Source organism: Geospiza fortis, unplaced genomic scaffold (genome assembly GCF_000277835.1).
Source record: "Geospiza fortis unplaced genomic scaffold, GeoFor_1.0 scaffold172, whole genome shotgun sequence".
NCBI classification, from domain to species: Eukaryota; Metazoa; Chordata; class Aves; order Passeriformes; family Thraupidae; genus Geospiza; species Geospiza fortis.
The window spans coordinates 8,186,966-8,204,728 of record NW_005054309.1 but is presented as its reverse complement, the minus strand read 5'-3'; the positions used below and the strand labels follow the sequence as shown (position 1 = coordinate 8,204,728).

The following is a 17,763-nucleotide window of genomic DNA, read 5'->3' as shown; positions in this document are numbered from 1 at the left end:
ACAATGATAAAAATGTTTTTAGGCAGTTTTCATGAGATGAGAAGAAATCATGGCATGAGATTTGGTGGTGGTTTCTATTTGTTGTATAAGAAACAAGTATGTGCTACAATTTAATCAAAATTCTATGTATATCCCAGCAAACTGGGTTCACCAGCTTTAAGTTCTAGCATGGCCGTGGCTTAGTGCTTAAGTTCACTTACCTTGGTTTTAAAAATGTCACTACTGGAAGATCAAAAGGATGCAATTGCTTAGGAAAAGGAAAGAGTTCATGGAGAACAGTTCTAACAAATGGATTTACCCAAAGCTCTCAGCTTCAACAGGAATCTGACTCTGCAGGATACCTGATCTGCTGCCCAGCAGCAGTCCTGGGTGCTGCTTTTGTCAGTCTGCTCTGCGTGAGAGGTACAAATCTTTTCGTAGTTACAGACTTTTAATAGATGGAGCATGACTTAGTAACAAATTTTGAGGTCATTTCTTTGATACTTTCTCTCTGTTGCCATTTCAGGCAGGTGTAGATTCCTCCTAGACTCAAACCCCAAAGAAACAACATGCAGCAAACGTGATACTGATATAACCTATTTTACTAGAAACCACGCAGGGAAAGCTCAGGCTCTGGGAGGGCTCCAGGGGTGCAGGATCGCTCACAGGTACTCCGAGACAGGGACGATTTCCAGGCTGGCGTTGGCGGCGCCGGGGGCCACGGCGGCGCAGCGCGGGCTCCAGTAGCGGTGCTTGGCCAGCCCGTGGGACAGCTCTGCCAGGAAAATCTCCCCGTCCACCTTGTAGGGAGCCACGTCTGTGCAGTCCGGCTGCAGGCGCTCCACCGCGATCAGCTCCGAGAATGCCTGCAATGAAGGAAACCGGGGATTTAACACACGGTGGTGCTTCCTTTGGACTGCGGTGAAGGCTCTCACATGGCACTTTGTCCTTTCAGAGTGCTGATCTCCAGGGAGGCTCATCCCAGCACCACCATATTATAACCACATTAAAAAGCCCAGATAAATCAAGTGTTTTGTTCAGCTAATTGCTGTAGTCTTTCCAACTATAGAAAGACAAGTTAGAACAATCGAACCGCAGCCTTCTCAGGTGAGTTCAGAGCCAAACACTTACCGCACAGGTGCTTCTGTCAAGTTTGTTCCCCCAGATGTAAATATGGGAAAGTGTCATGTTGGAATGCATTGCCTGTGCAAGAGCTACAAGTCCTCTGCCAGTTATATTGTTGCTTACAATGGACAACCTAGAAAACAGAGAAAATGTGTGCCAAACCATAGAATTCCCATCTCTTGGTTAAAAATAAGAATTTAACCATGAATTAGTCTTATTGTTATATATAATATATAGAGATAACTTTTTATTTATAATATAATAATCTATTTGTATCAAAGCCAGTCCTACTCTAATATTTTCAGGTTGCCTAAGGCAGCTGGCCTCTGGACTTATTCTATTTCTCAAAGCACTTTCCTGACTCTTGCAGCCAGGTTGTTCATTACTGAGTTCTTCAGTGTCAGTGACTTTGCTGCATGGTGGCCGGGTCTCATCTCTAGTCTGCTTTGAAGCCCAAGCCTTGGCATTTATCCAGGCTAAGCTTTGATCTTTGTGGAGCGGCAGTTATTTTTATATTAGTGAACCTGCGAGGCTTTCAGAGGCACCTCGCAGCCGCCACCTCCTCAGTCTGCTGCTTAAAACTAATGGCTTCAGGTAACACCTTTGATCAGCTTTTATGTCCTGCCGGCGGGGGTTTAACGCGGCTGCAAAAGACACCCTGATGGAGAGATTACAGCTCTTCTGGGTTCACCCGGAAGCGAACTTAAACAGAGGATTTTCTTAAGTGTTGGAAGATCAGAACCAACAAATATAGTGCCTTATCCCAGCGTGGAATCTGATTATCTCAAAATTCTGAAGGCCTGCAGTTCTTGTTTTCGTTTGCGCACCATGGGGACCTGTGCTTCAAAGACGCAGAAAGAATGAGCAGATCAATCGCCTCACCCTCTCAGAGTGACTGTGAAGCTGTGAGAGCTCTGAGCACACCTGGGGCTCACCTCCAGCACCCCAGGTCTTAGAACAGCTCACACGGCAGCAGACACAATGCTTAGTAAAGAAATCCCACCCAATCACTCACGGGCTTTTTTTCCCCAAGAAGGAAAAATTGTCTAACACATTTGGAACTTCCTGACTTTCCTATTTTGATCAACATGAAGACACAGAGCTGTGATGCATTTCAGGCAGTGCAAAGTGCAGGTTTCTTACCTGCACTCTCTGGGGGAGCTGTGCCAGTACTACTTACGCCTTCAGAGTCTTGTTCCGCGTTGCCAAGGCCTCACTCAGGTAAATGGCTCCAGCATCTTCTATTCGGTTTGCATCAAGATCCAGGATCTCCAGGGTTTGGTTCTTTCTTAGTAGCTCTCCCAGAAATTTGGCACCATCACAGATGATGTTATTACTGAAAGAGAGATGCACGTTATAAATTTTATTTTTTATAAGTTGCTAGAAAATGAGTTTCTAATGTGCCACATTTAATCACTCTCACCAGCTAAGGTCAAGGTATCTCAGGGTGGAGTTTTCATACAGGGCATCACACAGTCGCTCTACACCAAAGTTTTTCATTTCATGTTTGCCCAAATGTAGCTCCACAAGAGAAGAATTACTCCTCAGCATCCGAGCTATATGAACTGTGGTCTCTTCCTAGAAACATACACCAAATTTTATTAATCTAGACTTTAGGATAAGATACAGTTGTGTTTCAGTAAAAGGAAGTTATGCAACTAACTGCAAGATCTGGTCATCAGTGGTGTTGATCATTCTATTCGGTATATTGTATAAAAATAACCACAAAACAACATGTTATGATAAAGCTAAAAAAAAAAAAAAAGAAAAATACTATAGAGATATTTGCAGTTTTACAGTATTGTCTACATCCCTGCAAATATCAGTGAAGCATAAACATTTAATTATGTCTAATCAGTTTCCCTCCCTGCTATTGCTCTTAAAAAATTGAGTCAATCATTGCTAATATTTGAAAGTATTTTGTAGTGATGCTAATTATTTCATACAAGAATGAATTGGTCACAGTTTTTACTTGATCTTGGAGATCTTTTCCAGCCTTAAAAGTTCTGTTAATTGTATGCAAAAGAAACAGGACTTCTATGGGAAAAAATATGTCCTGCCACTCTAAGACAAAGGAAGTTTGTTCAAAGTTGTCCTGTTTAGTTCAGAAAAAATGTCCATAAATACATCAGTACTGACTTGACTTCTGCCCCTCTCTCTGAGCTGACTCCACAGTCACTCACATACCTGTTGGGTGGATAGCAAAGGACGATTGAGGTTTATGGCTCTGAGTGATTCGTTCTGAGTCAGGGCTATGGCTGTTGCTATCAGACACCGCAGGCCCTGGAAATGAAAATAAATTCTTTAGAGAAACATATTCAGTGTATAGATCAAGCTACCAAATTGCTATTACTATTATTTCTGCCTTCATCTACTCTGGAGGTAGAGAGATGGGACTACTGCAGTCAACTGCTTACAGACACACAACAGATTTTCTGATAATACCAAAGCCAACTGCCTATGGAAGAGCAGAGTGAAATTAGACTAAGCAGTACAAATGACTCTGCAATTCAGAGAATAAAAAGCAAGAATAATGGATCTGAAAAATACTTGTCCATTCAATTGAACCTATGTTTTGATTTCCCTGATTTATGAGGCAAAATCAGCTTATGTGTGTTCCCCTAATATTTATCCACCAGGAAAATTCAAGTATGAATCAGGCAAATTTAGATTTTTTTTTAATATCCTTCTAATTTGCCCTCTATTTTATATTTATGCTACTTTTCAAGTAGGCTGGGCTGTACACAAAGCCATCTCATTTTAAACCAGCTCTATCAACTCCCTACCAAGCTTTTGAACAAATCCTACACTGCCTACACTTCCCTCATTCATGTATTCATAACACCTTCACACTTTCTGAGGGTTATTCCCCCTTCTGGCTCAGAAGCAAATTCTGAATTTCCAGGAGACAAATGCAGGCTTTTAAAAGCAAGCCACAACCTCCTGAGTCTCCCTGTGCACAGTATAGGAAGTCTCAGTGCCCAGCTCAGGAGGAACCACATTGTCCAAGAGTAAACTGGGTGCTTTTCTACTCAATTCAGCACTGCTGTGCTTATGTCCTTTATGGGTCAAGCTCTGAGAGGAGCAGCAGAGCTATGGGATGAGTGACTTTCAGGGGTTGCAGCACTGCTCACTTTAGAAGGAAAAGATTCTCCAGGGAATGAGAAGTCCATTCTTCAAAATGAATTATACAGGACTTAGCTCAACAGAAAGGAACAGCAGAAAAAACCTCAGAAAATGTGCAAGCCAAGCACTTGAATTCCTAGAGAGACACGGTGGCTCTAAAATATCCCCAGTTCTGACTTCACAGGTGCTTTATGCAATGTGCCTTTCCAAGCACACATTGCAATATTATATATTCTGTTACCTCTGGCTGTCACAAAATCAATGACAACAGATGGCATTTCCCCCTAATTAAGCACTGCAGGACCCTTGTAATACCCTTGAAAGACTTATGTTTTATTGCTGACAATTTTACTGGGTTACTCACCACATCACAGTCTCCAAGATCCAACTTCTTTAAGGTTGAGTTAATTTTTAGCATTGAAGCAAAAAACATCCCACCTTGGTTTCCTATTCTGTTTCCAGTCATTCTCAGGTGCACGAGACTTTGATTGCTCTAGACAAAATTTAAAAATATATATATATTCCTTTAAGATGGCCTGGAAAACAACACTATCCTGTTTTTTAATGTGAATTCTGCTGGTTATCACACAGAGACAAAACAATCTTCCAGAGGAATTGTGTCCAAGTGATAACACCGGCTCAGCTCTTGGCTCAGGCTCCCCTCAGGGGCACCAAATATCAGAGTCTGCAAGCAAAACTCCTCTATTTGAAAACTTCTGTTTCTCCCAAGTTCATGAATTTCATCACACTCATGAAAATAATCCAGGCAAATATTTCTTCCTAAATTGGCATCTGAAATGCAAATTGCCTTAATACTAATTTAAATCTGGTAAGCCTTGTATGAGCCCAGCATTGTACATCTACTGCACAGCCTTAGTGTTTTGGAAGCCTGTCAAATTTAGTTGAAATCAGTTCAGGGTTCAAAGACTGTGAAGGAGGAAGAAAGAGCTCATGTGAGTCTCCTTTCACAAACACAACAAATCTTACACACAAGCCTCATTTCCTTGGGAAACCACATTAAAAATAACAAACTTGGGTTTGTGGTGCTGCTGCAAGGCAAAGTTTTGAAAACATGTCTCAGACATCTTGAATCAAGACAAATATTGATGTCAAAGTACAGGCAAATGTAATTTAATTTTTGGATGAAAGAAAAAGGAAAAAATTATGGCATTATATATCCTGTAGTATAGCATTTTTCACACAGAAAAACCCAGCTGCAATAGTTGTGCTTTTTATAGACAATTATGTCTTTTTAAAGATAATGAATTGTTAATGGCAGCGCAGTGCAACTTTCTCTTGTGTGAAATCTGATTTCTGTAGTGTGCCTTGGGAAACCAGGCAATCCCTGTGACACAGCAACATGCTGAATGGAGCAAAGACAGAGGCTCCTTTCAGCCAGCTCTGATGTTGGCAGCACAGCCAGTACTGGTCATCAAAAGCAAAAAGATTAAAGGAGATGCCATTGCCTAGATCTCCCAGGCAAATACTCACGTGGAGTGCTCCTGCTATCAGCTCTGCCCCACTTGTGCCAATGTCATTGAACATCAGGTTCAGGTACTGCAGAGTGGAGTTTTCCTTGGGAGCAAACAAAGCAGGAAGCAATGAGAGGTTTTTTTTTTTCCCAAAACAGAGCTGTATTTTCCAAAAAGGAGATACACATACAAAACTCTGCCCTTTGCATCATTTCAGGCATTTCATGAGTTGGAGAAGTAGTTAAAGAATCCCAAATTATGTCAGGTGATGAAGGCAAGGCATAAAACCTGTCACGGGGAGAGCCCTCATGGGGCCTGAGGAACCACCCAGGAACCCTGGGCATGAAGAAGGTGACCAAGCTCAGATGCACAAATTCAGGCATTTTGTGAACCTAACCTAACCTCATATTCTAGGAGCACAGGCACAGGGTGACAACTCACTGTTTTTCACCTGTATCCCAGTGCTTACAATGACAAAAAGGCTGCATTAAAATTCCCTATGTTTAGGTCTATAAAAAAGCTAACAGAGATTATAAAATAGCTGAAACAAAGGCACTGGCACACTTGACACAACCATTACCCCCTTTGTTGAACTGGACTGTGAGCCTAAAAGCCCCATAGTTTATTCCATCATTCTTTTCTCAGGACACCACAGCCAAATATCCAAAGGCCTTCTACCAGAAATTAAAAATCTCCACAGAGAATACAATCTGAGGTTCTAGTGATAGTCAAAGTTATTGGAATTTTGCCAAACCAGCTCATTCTTGTCCCAAATATAAATATTACTATAGACAAATAAATTACAAGTTGCTGAAAGATAAACATCTCTTGGCACCTGGAGGAATGTTGCCATGGTCTTTGCTCCAGCATCAGTCAATAAATTATAGGCAAGATCCAAACCTGAAAAAGATGAAGAATAAGGAAAGTGACAGATGCATATCTACATTGAACTGATCTCTGAACAAAAAGAAACAAAGATGAACTAAGGCTGAAATCAAGACTGATCTTGTTTTCTTGTATTACCACAGCAATGTCAAACACACAGGGAAAAACCTTACCTGTGACAAAGGCAACTTGGCCCAAGACAGAGACAAGAACTGCAAGATCATCATCTGTAACTCTTGGCACAGGCACCAGGTGATTATTTCCAGCCAATTTTAATGTGATTCCTTTTGTACTTCTGCAGTAACATAAAAATGTAAGCACATGGGGAGAAGTAAAATGATAGAGAGAAATGAATTTTCTCTCCAGATCAGAGGTGTGCCTGTGCCTGCCCTCCCTGGAGCTCTTGCACAGGGATATTTGCTGCCTCTGCTGTGGTAGCACCACCACAGGGGATGTGATGCAGGCAGTACCTCAGCACTGCCCTTTCTGAAGGCACTGCTCAGCACTGAAAGCAGGAATAACCAAGATGAGGGGAAGGCAGATGGAAATAAAGATTATCTCAGAGGGTACCTCATCATCTTCTTTTTACTTGCCCTCTTTCCTTTATTTACTTTATCCTGCCCTCAGGATCAAAACATGACACAAACCATCTCATTTTCTCAGTTTTTTCCCCAAAAAGGACAATTAACTTTGATCCCAGCACCATCCATGAGAAGAAGCAGTACCCAGATCCTTAAAGAGAGAGAATTTAGGTGGTTAATAACTTGGCAGGATTCAGAGACAACTCAGGGAAGCATGACCAGCTGGAAGGAATGCAGCTGAGGCTTTTTAAACAGGAGTGAGACACAAAGAATGGAGTTAGGATGACTAAACACTGGGTTTGGCTTCTTTAGGGGACAGAAAGGCACCTTCCTGTACATTTTTCACTTTTTTTGATTTCACTGCTTGTAAAGCTGCCCAGAAAGGATATATAGCTACAAGCTTCTGCCAAGATGATGTCAAGATGAGTCAAACCAGAACTTCAGCAGTAAATGTTAAATTTGATTTGTGTTTAAGCCTGAAACCGTATGAACTTTGTCATATTTCAATTCCTCATCTTGCTACCCCGTTTAAGGCTTTCAGAAGCATCTGAAACACCTTGTTTGTTATTTTCTTACATTTCATCATTTTTATCAGCTTCTTGAAGCACACGAGCAATGAAGGGGTTTTCAGGCTGGCTCAAATTTTGACAGGCCTGCACATAATGCAGGTGAAGATCTGCAACAACCGACATGACCTGCTGGAAAACAAAACCAAGTGTTATTGTATCATTTTGGCAGCCTAGCAACCAGAAGAGATCTGCATAGCAATACAAATGGGCTCGGTCTGGAAAGGGTTACAGTTCGTGGTTTGGAGTAACAGATACAGGAAAAGCATGAGGAAACGGCGGGTGTGTTTTCGATGCGCTGTAGCTGGTTAGAGCACTGTGCTAATTATACCAAGGCGGGCCGTTCACTTCCGAGTTTTACTTGATTATTCTTCTTCCAGCTTAGCGTATTCTGTGATAAACTCAGAGATAAAAGTATCTGAGCTAACAGAGAAGTGATCCCTGCGACAGCTGAGCCCCGCCGGCCTTACCTGAGCCATGCCCACCTCTCCCCTGTTCCCAGCTCAGCCTGCCTGACCGGCCCGCGGTGAGTTCGGTAACCGGGCCGCTCCGAGCTGAGCTCGGTAACGGAGCCCGTTCCCAGGGACCGTGTCCGAAGCCTGTCCTCAGCCCTTTCCCAGCGAGGCTGTCCTGGGCTGACAGCAGGAAGCAGCGGGCAGGGGTTGCCAGGAGTCCCCCCTGTCCCTCCCCTGTGCGGGGCTGAGCCCACACCCTGGACACGGAGTTGGTCTCCGAGGAGCCTTTGTAGAGCTGTCCGTGGTTACACGGATCAGCTGTTCCTTTAAAGATTTCTGTGCTGGCCCTTTCCAGCAAATAAATCCCTCTGGTGATTTCACTGCTGCCCTCCTGGGCAGGAGGGGGTGGGCTCCATTTTCCTGCGCTGCAGCACCGCCAGGAGCGGTCTGTGCTGGGTCTGTCTCGTAATCTCCTGCACAAACTTCCCCCAGGTTTGAAGAATCTCCCTGACACAGGGCGCTCAGACTGTCTGGACAGCCTGGAGGAGATCCCACACCAGTTCTGCTGCTGGCCCTCCCTTTCCCGTGTTCATGTGAGGAACACCACGTTACACACTGCACCTGCATCCTCCACCAGGTTAATCAGTGTCAGGATGCTAGATCTGAGCGAAAAACGCTTTGATGCTATTCCTAAAGGAATGTACACTATGAAAAATGTATTTGTTCCTTTGTTTTACTTTGTATTTTATTGATACCTCCCTTTTGCACAATCCAAGTTCTCCATTACAACCGAGTGTCGTTTTCTCTACCACAGTGAGAAGGGACAGTGCGCTGGTACATGGCCGATCATGGGTTCCTCATTATCCCTGGCATCTCAATTCAGGCAGAAAAAAGCAAGAACGTGGAAACACTGACCTTTGTGTTGAATCATAAAGATGGAATCCTGACTGGAGGGACTGCTGCAGTTTTTCACATCTTTTTTTTTCTGTGTACACTGGGAAAATAAGAGCTGCATTTGCACAGAATCAATATGTCACAAAGTGAGCAAAGGGCAATTTAAAAATGGATGTGATATTGTTAATGTCTTTAACTCCATGAACATTTGCTGTTCATTTGATGATGAACAATTATGCACCCTTGGGCTATGGAAGTGCAAGAGTATTCAGAGACATCCTTATTTTGGGCCTCAGAATACACTTTCCTTTTTATTTAATGCAATGCTTTTTTCCCAAGGATTTTTTTCACTGGTGCAGTTTTCTTCTTGTAGGTTACATTTACAGAAGTAGCAATTTATGCGAAAGACTCACTTTCAGATTTCATTAATTTAAATTGCTCTCTGCGGCACTGTGCATACAAAGGAAATGAAGAAGCAGACTAATGTTTCTGCTAAGAAATAAAATTAAACCCATAAGAAATCTTTCCAGCACAGGAAACAACATAGATGTCTTTGCCAAAATTTCCACCATACTGTGAGGTATAATGTGACATTAATGAGCAGAATATTCTGCGTTCATCTATCAACAGTAATGCAGCTCCACAAAATTTTCTTAGGAGATTTCTTCCCTAAAAACAAAATTCCAAAGATTACTATTTAATTGACATAATATATCTTTTTAATGACTGTATCTAGATACCTGTGGAGGTGAAGGAACTGAAAATTTTAAATGCCTTAGCCTTTCTGAAAATAAATTCAGTATCTTTCCAAAGGAGATCTTTCTCCTGGAGTCATTAGGAAGATTATAGCTGGGACAAGATAAAGGAATTAAATGACTGCCAGAAGACATAAGCAAATTGCAGGCAGGAACAATAGAAGGGGCAAGATCTTGCTCTGCTGCTGCATGGAAATTCCATGGACTTCAGCTGCTCCCAAATGCAGAACTGAAGGGACTCTTAATCTCTTTAGGTACCTGGTGCAGCATCAGGCCAGAACTGTCAGACCAGGAATAATATCAAAGCTCAGCATTTAAAACTCATGTTGTCTCCGTGTTTAGTAATGATCCTAACAACATCACATTTTATAAACCTTACTTATGCACTTTACCTCCAGAAATGATCAGTACCTTGGAAATATGTTTGGAAATATGGAGTAGGATTCCAGACAGGCCACACAATTCTACCAGGACGTGCATTACCATCCTGTCTTACAGAGGTGTAAAAAGCTGTTTGAAAGTATCTCCACACTTTGGCAAAACTGTTCACTGATGTTTTGACGATCTGCAGTTACAGCACTTTGAATGACTGCAAGCTGTCATTGCCTTAGTGGCACTGCTCATCTCTGACATGGCTTGGTGACATTTGGGATGTGTCTGTGTATGGCAGGCTCATTTGAAAGCAGTGGGTCTGCAGGATGCAATTTCTGCTATGATTCTGGTCCTGACACATCATAACTCCTTTGTTATTAAAAAGAACCGTGACAAACATAATATTGCTACAATTCTTGCATGCCAAATCTATGTGCAACCATGTCTTTCCACAGCACTTGACAGGCAGACAGCTGTTTGTCCTAGACACAAGAAGTCCTTGTCTAGTTTTTACTCTGTACTGCTCTGCTACCCTTTAAGCCCCTGAGTTTCATCTGCAGTATACACAGAGCATCGAGCTAGACTGTGCAGGTTCAAAATGCAGAGTGGGTGGGAGCAGAACCCTTTGTTCAGTTCAACTGGCTGGTCAGAACTGCAGTGCTGCTCTCCCTCCCCTTGCCTCAGGGAAGGTGGTGCATCCTGAGGGAGTTGGTGAGAACCAGAGTTCCATCTGCAGGTAGTGCTCTCTGAATCTGCATCCAGGGCATGGGACTCATTTCTGTTTGGCTCTTGATTGATACTGAAATCTCATTAATATGCTTGCTGGCAGGAGAGAGCTGGGACTGCAGCAAAGTGGGACGGCTCTGTTCTGATTTTCCATTTCACTGGGTAACTGAGGCTGTTTTGATTGTTTGGAAATGTCTAATGAAATTTTTTCACTCTAAGTGAAGGCAAGGAGGAACTGAGAGAAGGATGAATCGGAAACTGCCAAGGAGGAAATCACTGGAAGAGAGATTTCTGGACAGATTGGCAGACTGACAAGATTTTTAGTAGAGGTGATAAAAGGAACAAAATCTTTTTAGTGGCACAATTGGCATGACAGAACAATAAGAGGGCAAAGACTGAGCAGGGGGATCAGGGGCAGGGGAGAATTTGCCAGCAGTGGGTCTGTCCTGAGCTCTGGAGCTGAGATTGAGGAATCCAGCTATGAAAGAACAGGAAACCCCAACACTGAACTTGAGTTCAGTTAGGAAGATTTCAATAGAAAGTGGACGTTAAAGGTAAACTGGAGAGAGAGGTTCAAGAGGGAAAGGATTAATTCAGAAAAATTCTCACAGAACAGATAAAAGATCAATTTTCCAGTTGGATCAAAGGTGGATTTGAGGAGGAAAGTCACATGAAGGCAAGGGATAAATAGAACAGGTTGGTGAGATGCTGTTCAACAGACATGGTGGCTTTTCCTCATTAGAACAACTGTCCTAGCTTAACTCACTGCTTGAAAATCTCTCTTGCTAGCCCTAAATGAAACAGGGGCTCTTTGCTTCATTTCAGAGGTTTAAGATCCCACACAGCAATTCCCTGCTGCCCCTGACCAAGAGACTCCAGTTCAACTCACATTTCTCAAAGCTGGGGGAGCCAAGTGCACTTTTCAAGTGGAACTGAAAGTGGAACCAGGAAGTCCAGGGTGACTCTTACATGAAATCATGGACTAAATGATCAATAGGTATCAGCATTCAGCTGCTGATTATAGCCCTCAACAGGAAAAAGCTGATGTTGGAAGGGTTGCATGGACTGAAAGCTGAATATTGATCAGCATCTGCAAGAGAGAACTTGCTGAGGGGGGCCTTAGCAAGTTAGGAAGGTGCCACTGAATGATCCTGTTGTGCCTCTCCTCCAGGAGATTGCTGCAGCATGTAGAGATGCTCAGAGCTAATTGAGCAGCACTTTATCCCTCAAGCTGCCTCAGGATTTCTCTAAGACTCCTCACTCAGTGGGGCAGATCTAATATCTTTACTTCCTAAAATACCTTACCGATGAATAATCCCACTGCAGTCCTGGAGCTCACGTGTGGGTTAACATGCTCCATGACACAAGTGACTGTGCCAGAATTTGGCACTTATTGATTGCTCTGTAACCAAAATTCTTGTTAAGGTAGCAGGACATATCTCTGATTTAATGTATCATAGCTTTTTCCTTGCCCCTGAGACTTGCAAAGACACCAATTAAGTGTTTCTTACCTTCATTTTATGCTGATTCTCTACACAGGACTCATCTACACTATGAGATAGCATCAAGGGCCAGAGCAGAGGCAGACTAGCTCCTTCTGTATTCTCCTTCCTGGACTAATCTATCATGTTGAGTTGTTGGAATGGATGCCAAATCTCCCACTTATGTTTTAATTAATTCACAAAGAGGCAAAAGTTTGAGGGGAGAAGAAACTAACATATCAAAGATGGAGGTTTCAAGTATTTTCACATTAGAGGTATTTTCTGAGGCCACATTCACACTGCCCACCCACCTGCATCAACACAAACCCCAGCCCTTCCCTCCATGGCCAAACCTGCAGCAGGTCCCTCTGACCCAGCACTGCTCTGAGGGCAGTGGCCTTGGCAATATTCACAGCATGAAGACTGAGTAGTGTAAGTGTAGCCCAGAGAATCTGAAAGGACATTATCAAATGGAATCAGAAGGTCAAATAACAGTTTTCTATAACTGTGAAACTATTTCAAGTTTCAGTCTTCTGAGACACATAATGCTTGGTTCATGTGCTGCTCCCAAAAGGCCTTCCACACACCTCCAGCCTTCACCAACAGTCAAAACGAATGTTTCTTTTGTTGTCTTGATTAAAGCCTTCCATTTGCTTCCTCTGGGACTCTGAAAGGGCCCATCTTTGCATGGCCAGCTCTGCCAAGGCTGGCAGATGGGTCAGTGCTGCCAACAAGTCCCCAAACCACAGCCCACAGTCCCGGCAGGACGATGGACTCAGGCTCACATCCAGCTCCGAGAGTTCCTTGAATGCTCCTAAACCTTGGCAGAAAACAGCCCAGCCTTCATCAGGGATGGTGTTGTTATAACTCAAATCCAGCTTCTGCAATCTGGCCAAGTGGCCATCTTGCCTCAGGGATGCTGCGAGAAATGAGAGACACAAACACAATTAATAGATCCTGGTAGCTGCTTTAAAAGCTTCTCAGAAAAGGGAATGGTATTTTAATACCTCATTTCAGCAGTCAAACAGCAAGATTTAACTCCTCAGCAATATAAAACCACTTGCTGCTAAGCTCAGAAAGATAGTTTTATAACAGCTGAAGGAGTTTACAACACTTAAAGCACAGGCAGTTCAAAAAGAACAAGGTACTGAGTTAAAAGTGTGTGGCAACCTGAAAACCTTGCAGTCAGTTGGAAGGAGGTTACATCAAGTGCCAATTGTAAGAGGCTGACAGGCTCTACAGGGAGATTTAGGAAAAGCAAAACAAGGTGAGGCTGCATGACTGACTACAACAGCCCCCTCTCACTGTGGGAGGGCCAAATATACCCCAAAGGGGTCTTTAACATATGATTGGCAAAGGAGACACCTATCAAGGGTGATGGTTTTTGAAGTCAAAAGTATTTGGGCTTCACCTCATCAGATTTTACATTCCAGGGCCTCACAGATGTCACACAGCTATTGCCAATGTCAGACACAAACCCCTGAGTCAGGTCCGCAGACTCAGAAGGATGAGTATAAAATTAGCAAGTGTTTAAAAGGATCGTAGAATTTATTCCTTTATAAGGTTCCCATTCTCTAGCACTCCTTAGCAGCTGCTAAGAGGTGGGTGAAAACATTTCTGGTTTAATTCTCCCCCAACAGTCTGACTCCAGAAACCCGCCTAATGACTGGGAGCTGGTAGTGCCTGTATTCCTGGCTGTCAGCACAGATATTTTTTCTAAAGTACCGAGCCATAAACCAGCATCTGAGCAAAATAAAACTCCTCAAAAGCAGCTTGAAATATTTGATATAAAAAACAGACGCAAACCCTACATTTTCTAAATTATGCTGCTTTTTCTTTTTTTTTAATAGATAAAAGTGCTTAAATATTCTTTGCATTTTAGCCTTTTCACCTTTTCCACTGGGCATGTCCAGGACACACAGAAAAATGAAAGCCCTTTGTGGGAAAAATACTCCTGTATTTTCCATGTTTTCATTTGATTTATGCAAAAACGTGCTCAGCCCATGGAACAAGCCCCTTCTGAATTGTGGTCTAAATGCCCTAGTTCCTTTAGTGCTAGTAAATACCATGTTATACTTACTTAGAAGTGCCAAATCTTCAGCCAGCAGGTTACAGCTGCTCAGTCTTAACACTTGAATCTCCGTTGCAAGCTTTAGTGCTCCCAAAAGCAGCTTTAGGTTCCCACCAACGCACTTATTCCAAGAAAGGTCTAATATCTCCAGTTCAGGAAGGTGAAGGGCAGCCTCAGCTGAAAAGATTAAGACCAGCAACTTCTGCTTACTAAGAGAAAACAACATGGCCTTAACAGACACCTCACCTGCAATTCACCCGTAAGTAAGATCCTAACAGCCTGTTTGTGCTTCAAATGAATTCTTTTATCCCAATAAAAGTCAGACAAAAGTAAATAAGAAGGCTCTCCCTATAGAATCTATCAGGACTCTATGGAGAGGGGTTTTTTTGTCTTTCTATTCACATTATTGCCTTGGCCTTGTTGCATTGAATTAATTTAATTTAACAGCTTGCTTTTAAACCATTTTATATCAATTTAAAGACAGCGATTTTTTTGCTGTGAACTCACTATTTAAGGTGAGATGCTTTGTATCTTTTGACAGCTCTGATTTCCATGGTGTCACTCTTACATAACTGTAGTGATATAAACATAATACTCTTTCTGCAAGGACCTCTGACCAGCCTAGCTTGTTACTGCTTCTGCTGGAGGCAGTCAAGTCTTACTCCAGGTTTAATGTCATCAGTACACAGTATGAAATACAAGCGCCCAAGACACAGTAACTGAGAGATCCCCCTGTACTAAGATTTCATGTGCCATATGGAACACCTATCAAAGGCCACTAATCCAGAGATTTGCAATAAGTAGGCAAAAGAGGCTGAATTTACATATCCTGTGTTAGATTGGACTTTTCTTCACAGCTGTGCAATATCTTTTCCACCCCTGCAGTCATTTCCTCCCCCACCCCATCCTGAACTCTACCCCAGAAAGTTTCTACTGAAATTTTCACCTGCAGTGAGGTTAAATACTCTCAGTCAAAACTTCACCCCACTGAGTGAAGTGTTACATCCAAGCTATGATTACAACATAATATAAAACCATGCTTTTCTTTTTCCCCAAAATTAAGGGGTATATAAAAGCTCACTATCAGACAAAGCACTAAAAGCACTTCATCCCCTCAAGTAAAGTAGAGGAAGTCATACAATTCCCTTCCCTTGCAACCTGGTCCCACAAGCAGTGGTTTCATCACAGGCTTTTCACTCAGGATCTGAGGTATAAGGTAACCATGATCCTTGGAGTTAAGCCAAAGGAGAAGGAATGCTTTGTCCTACAGGGATACACAGAGAATGGGCATTTAAAGAAAAATTCATACCTAGAGATGAAAGCGACTCTTCACCTAAGCCACAATTGCTGATGGTCACAGATCTCAGCTTTGGTAAAAACCTGAGCCTGCCCAGAAGAGGATCTGATGAGAGTCCTACATTTTTATTCGAGGATAAATTCAGCTCTTGAAGATTGGAGAGTAAAGGTATCACCTGGGCTACAAAAACATGAAATATTTATTAGACAGTCACTGATCCATAACAAATGTGTAGTTGCATAGCCTGACATAATTGTTGTGCAGCCTGACATAATTTCTTTTCTTTATAAATCAATCCAAAAGTCAAGGCCAGCCAAGTTTTTACACCGAAGTTCATGGTGAGTAATGTTTTAGACCATAAATAGCCTTGTCATTTTCAGTAAAACTGTTTCAGAAGTTAAGTATTCCATACTATATGGAAGGTTGTCAGAACATGGCTTCCTGGAAATTTTCTGGGTGAAGTAGGGAATTTCCAAATGTCTTCATTGCTAAGACTTCTTTGTCTTAATGTTATTTTTCTCTATTATAAAATAAGTTAAAAATAAATCAGGATTGATATTACTAATACTGATTATTCCCTAAAGCTTCATCATCATCATCAAATCTTCAAGTTATCTTCTTTGTCATGGAAAATAGGATGTGGGCAATATAGGCTTTGAGTCACGGGATTTTTTGTTGTTAAGAGTAGAAACAAAGTTATGATAACAGAGAGAGAGAAATAAACTGTCTCACAAATCGATTGGGAAATGCCTTTTTCTTTATAGTAGTGTTTATAGTTGCATCAATTCAACCTGGAGAAAGTACACAGCAGCAGCAATGCAAGATCTCCTAAAATCACCTTCTTCTTGGTGTGCAGCTCACCAAGGGGGTTTTAGGCTGTTATATTTCCATGCACATACCCACCATAGATCCATCCAACTTATACTCCTGGGGGATCTGCCCCTGGATATTTCCTAAATTACTGATTATCAAAAAAAAGCAGTGTTTGGTGGCAGTTCCCACATTCCCATTGTGGGTCTGAATCACGGTGGATTCAGTTCCTTAGTTCCACATGGGGTCAGACGCTCTGAGATTTCCTTTTGTTCAGCAAAAACCCCATTCCATATTGATCAAGAAAGTTCTCCCCAACACTGCATTTTCAGAGCTGCCTAACAAAAAAAGTACCGAGCTCAGCTCTTCTGCCAGGCAGAATCTTTTATGTCTTCGAGATATTTTCAGAAGACAAAACCAAGATTCTTAATAAATTTCCTCAACATGTCCTTACACAAAACAGTCATGTCCTCTTCTGTGACGCCGCACTGATGAAGATCAAGGACTTCCAGATTTTTCAAGCTGGCCAAATGAGCTGTTGATGCTTTAAAGCCACCACCAATCTCTCTGTTACACGAGATGTCTAATTTCCTTAGCTCTGCAAGGTGCTGTAAAGCAGTGTCTGAAATGCAAAAGGGAACAGGCGGGTCCCTGGCTGCCACAACAGCCCAGGTCAGGGCTTTGGCATTTATTTACTTCAACGTCAAAGTTTGCACAAGGTATTGCAGGCAAAGCTCCTGGGCTAAGCTGCAGTGTATAATCACAGCAGACATTCAGTAATGCAGCAAAGCCTCCCTGTCCATGCAGCTCCATTCTTCTCTGGGAGAGCAGGTGAAGGTGAGGCCAGCTCATCCCCCACATCCAGTCAATCCTCAGCCCTTTGCAGAAATTACTGCTGGATGTGCTCATTAATGCCAGGTGTTTTGCCACATCCACTAGGGAGAGACACAGATAACAAGACCATTTCATGTGGCTTCACTGGAAACTTTAAGTGGTAATGGTGAATTTGGATTTCCTTTGGAAAGCAGGATTAGCTTGTTAAAAGTTAGCTGGCCTGTCTGTGTCCTTGTCTATGTTCTGTCTGGGGAAAGAGAAAGCACATCCAGGGAGCCACAGCCTGAGATGTGTCTCAGATAAATGGTGTGGAGGGTGACTCTCCCCTCTGACT

The 17,763-nt window shown here is 42.5% G+C and overlaps 2 protein-coding genes across 2 annotated transcripts in view; both read right to left on the bottom strand.

Annotated features, from left to right (window-relative positions):
* Positions 1-603: 603 nt before the first annotated feature.
* On the bottom strand, positions 604-8,358 carry LRRC34 (leucine rich repeat containing 34). The gene is made up of 11 exons (XM_031055467.1): positions 8,205-8,358; positions 7,747-7,866; positions 6,761-6,887; positions 6,538-6,602; positions 5,722-5,805; positions 4,595-4,723; positions 3,292-3,387; positions 2,528-2,682; positions 2,285-2,440; positions 1,111-1,237; positions 604-845 (listed from the first exon to the last, which is right to left on the bottom strand). The coding sequence occupies exons 1-11, from the start codon at positions 8,211-8,213 to the stop codon at positions 642-644; spliced, it is 1,272 nt and encodes a 423-aa protein (XP_030911327.1). The 5' UTR covers positions 8,214-8,358; the 3' UTR covers positions 604-641.
* A 4,655-nt stretch (positions 8,359-13,013) lies between these two features.
* Positions 13,014-17,763, bottom strand: part of LRRC31 (leucine rich repeat containing 31) — a 10,853-nt gene continuing 6,103 nt past the window's right edge. Inside the window, 4 exon segments of the mRNA XM_005419153.3 lie at positions 13,014-13,336; positions 14,498-14,665; positions 15,798-15,965; positions 17,050-17,217. Of these exon segments, the coding sequence (XP_005419210.3) occupies positions 13,014-13,336; positions 14,498-14,665; positions 15,798-15,965; positions 17,050-17,217 (827 nt within the window).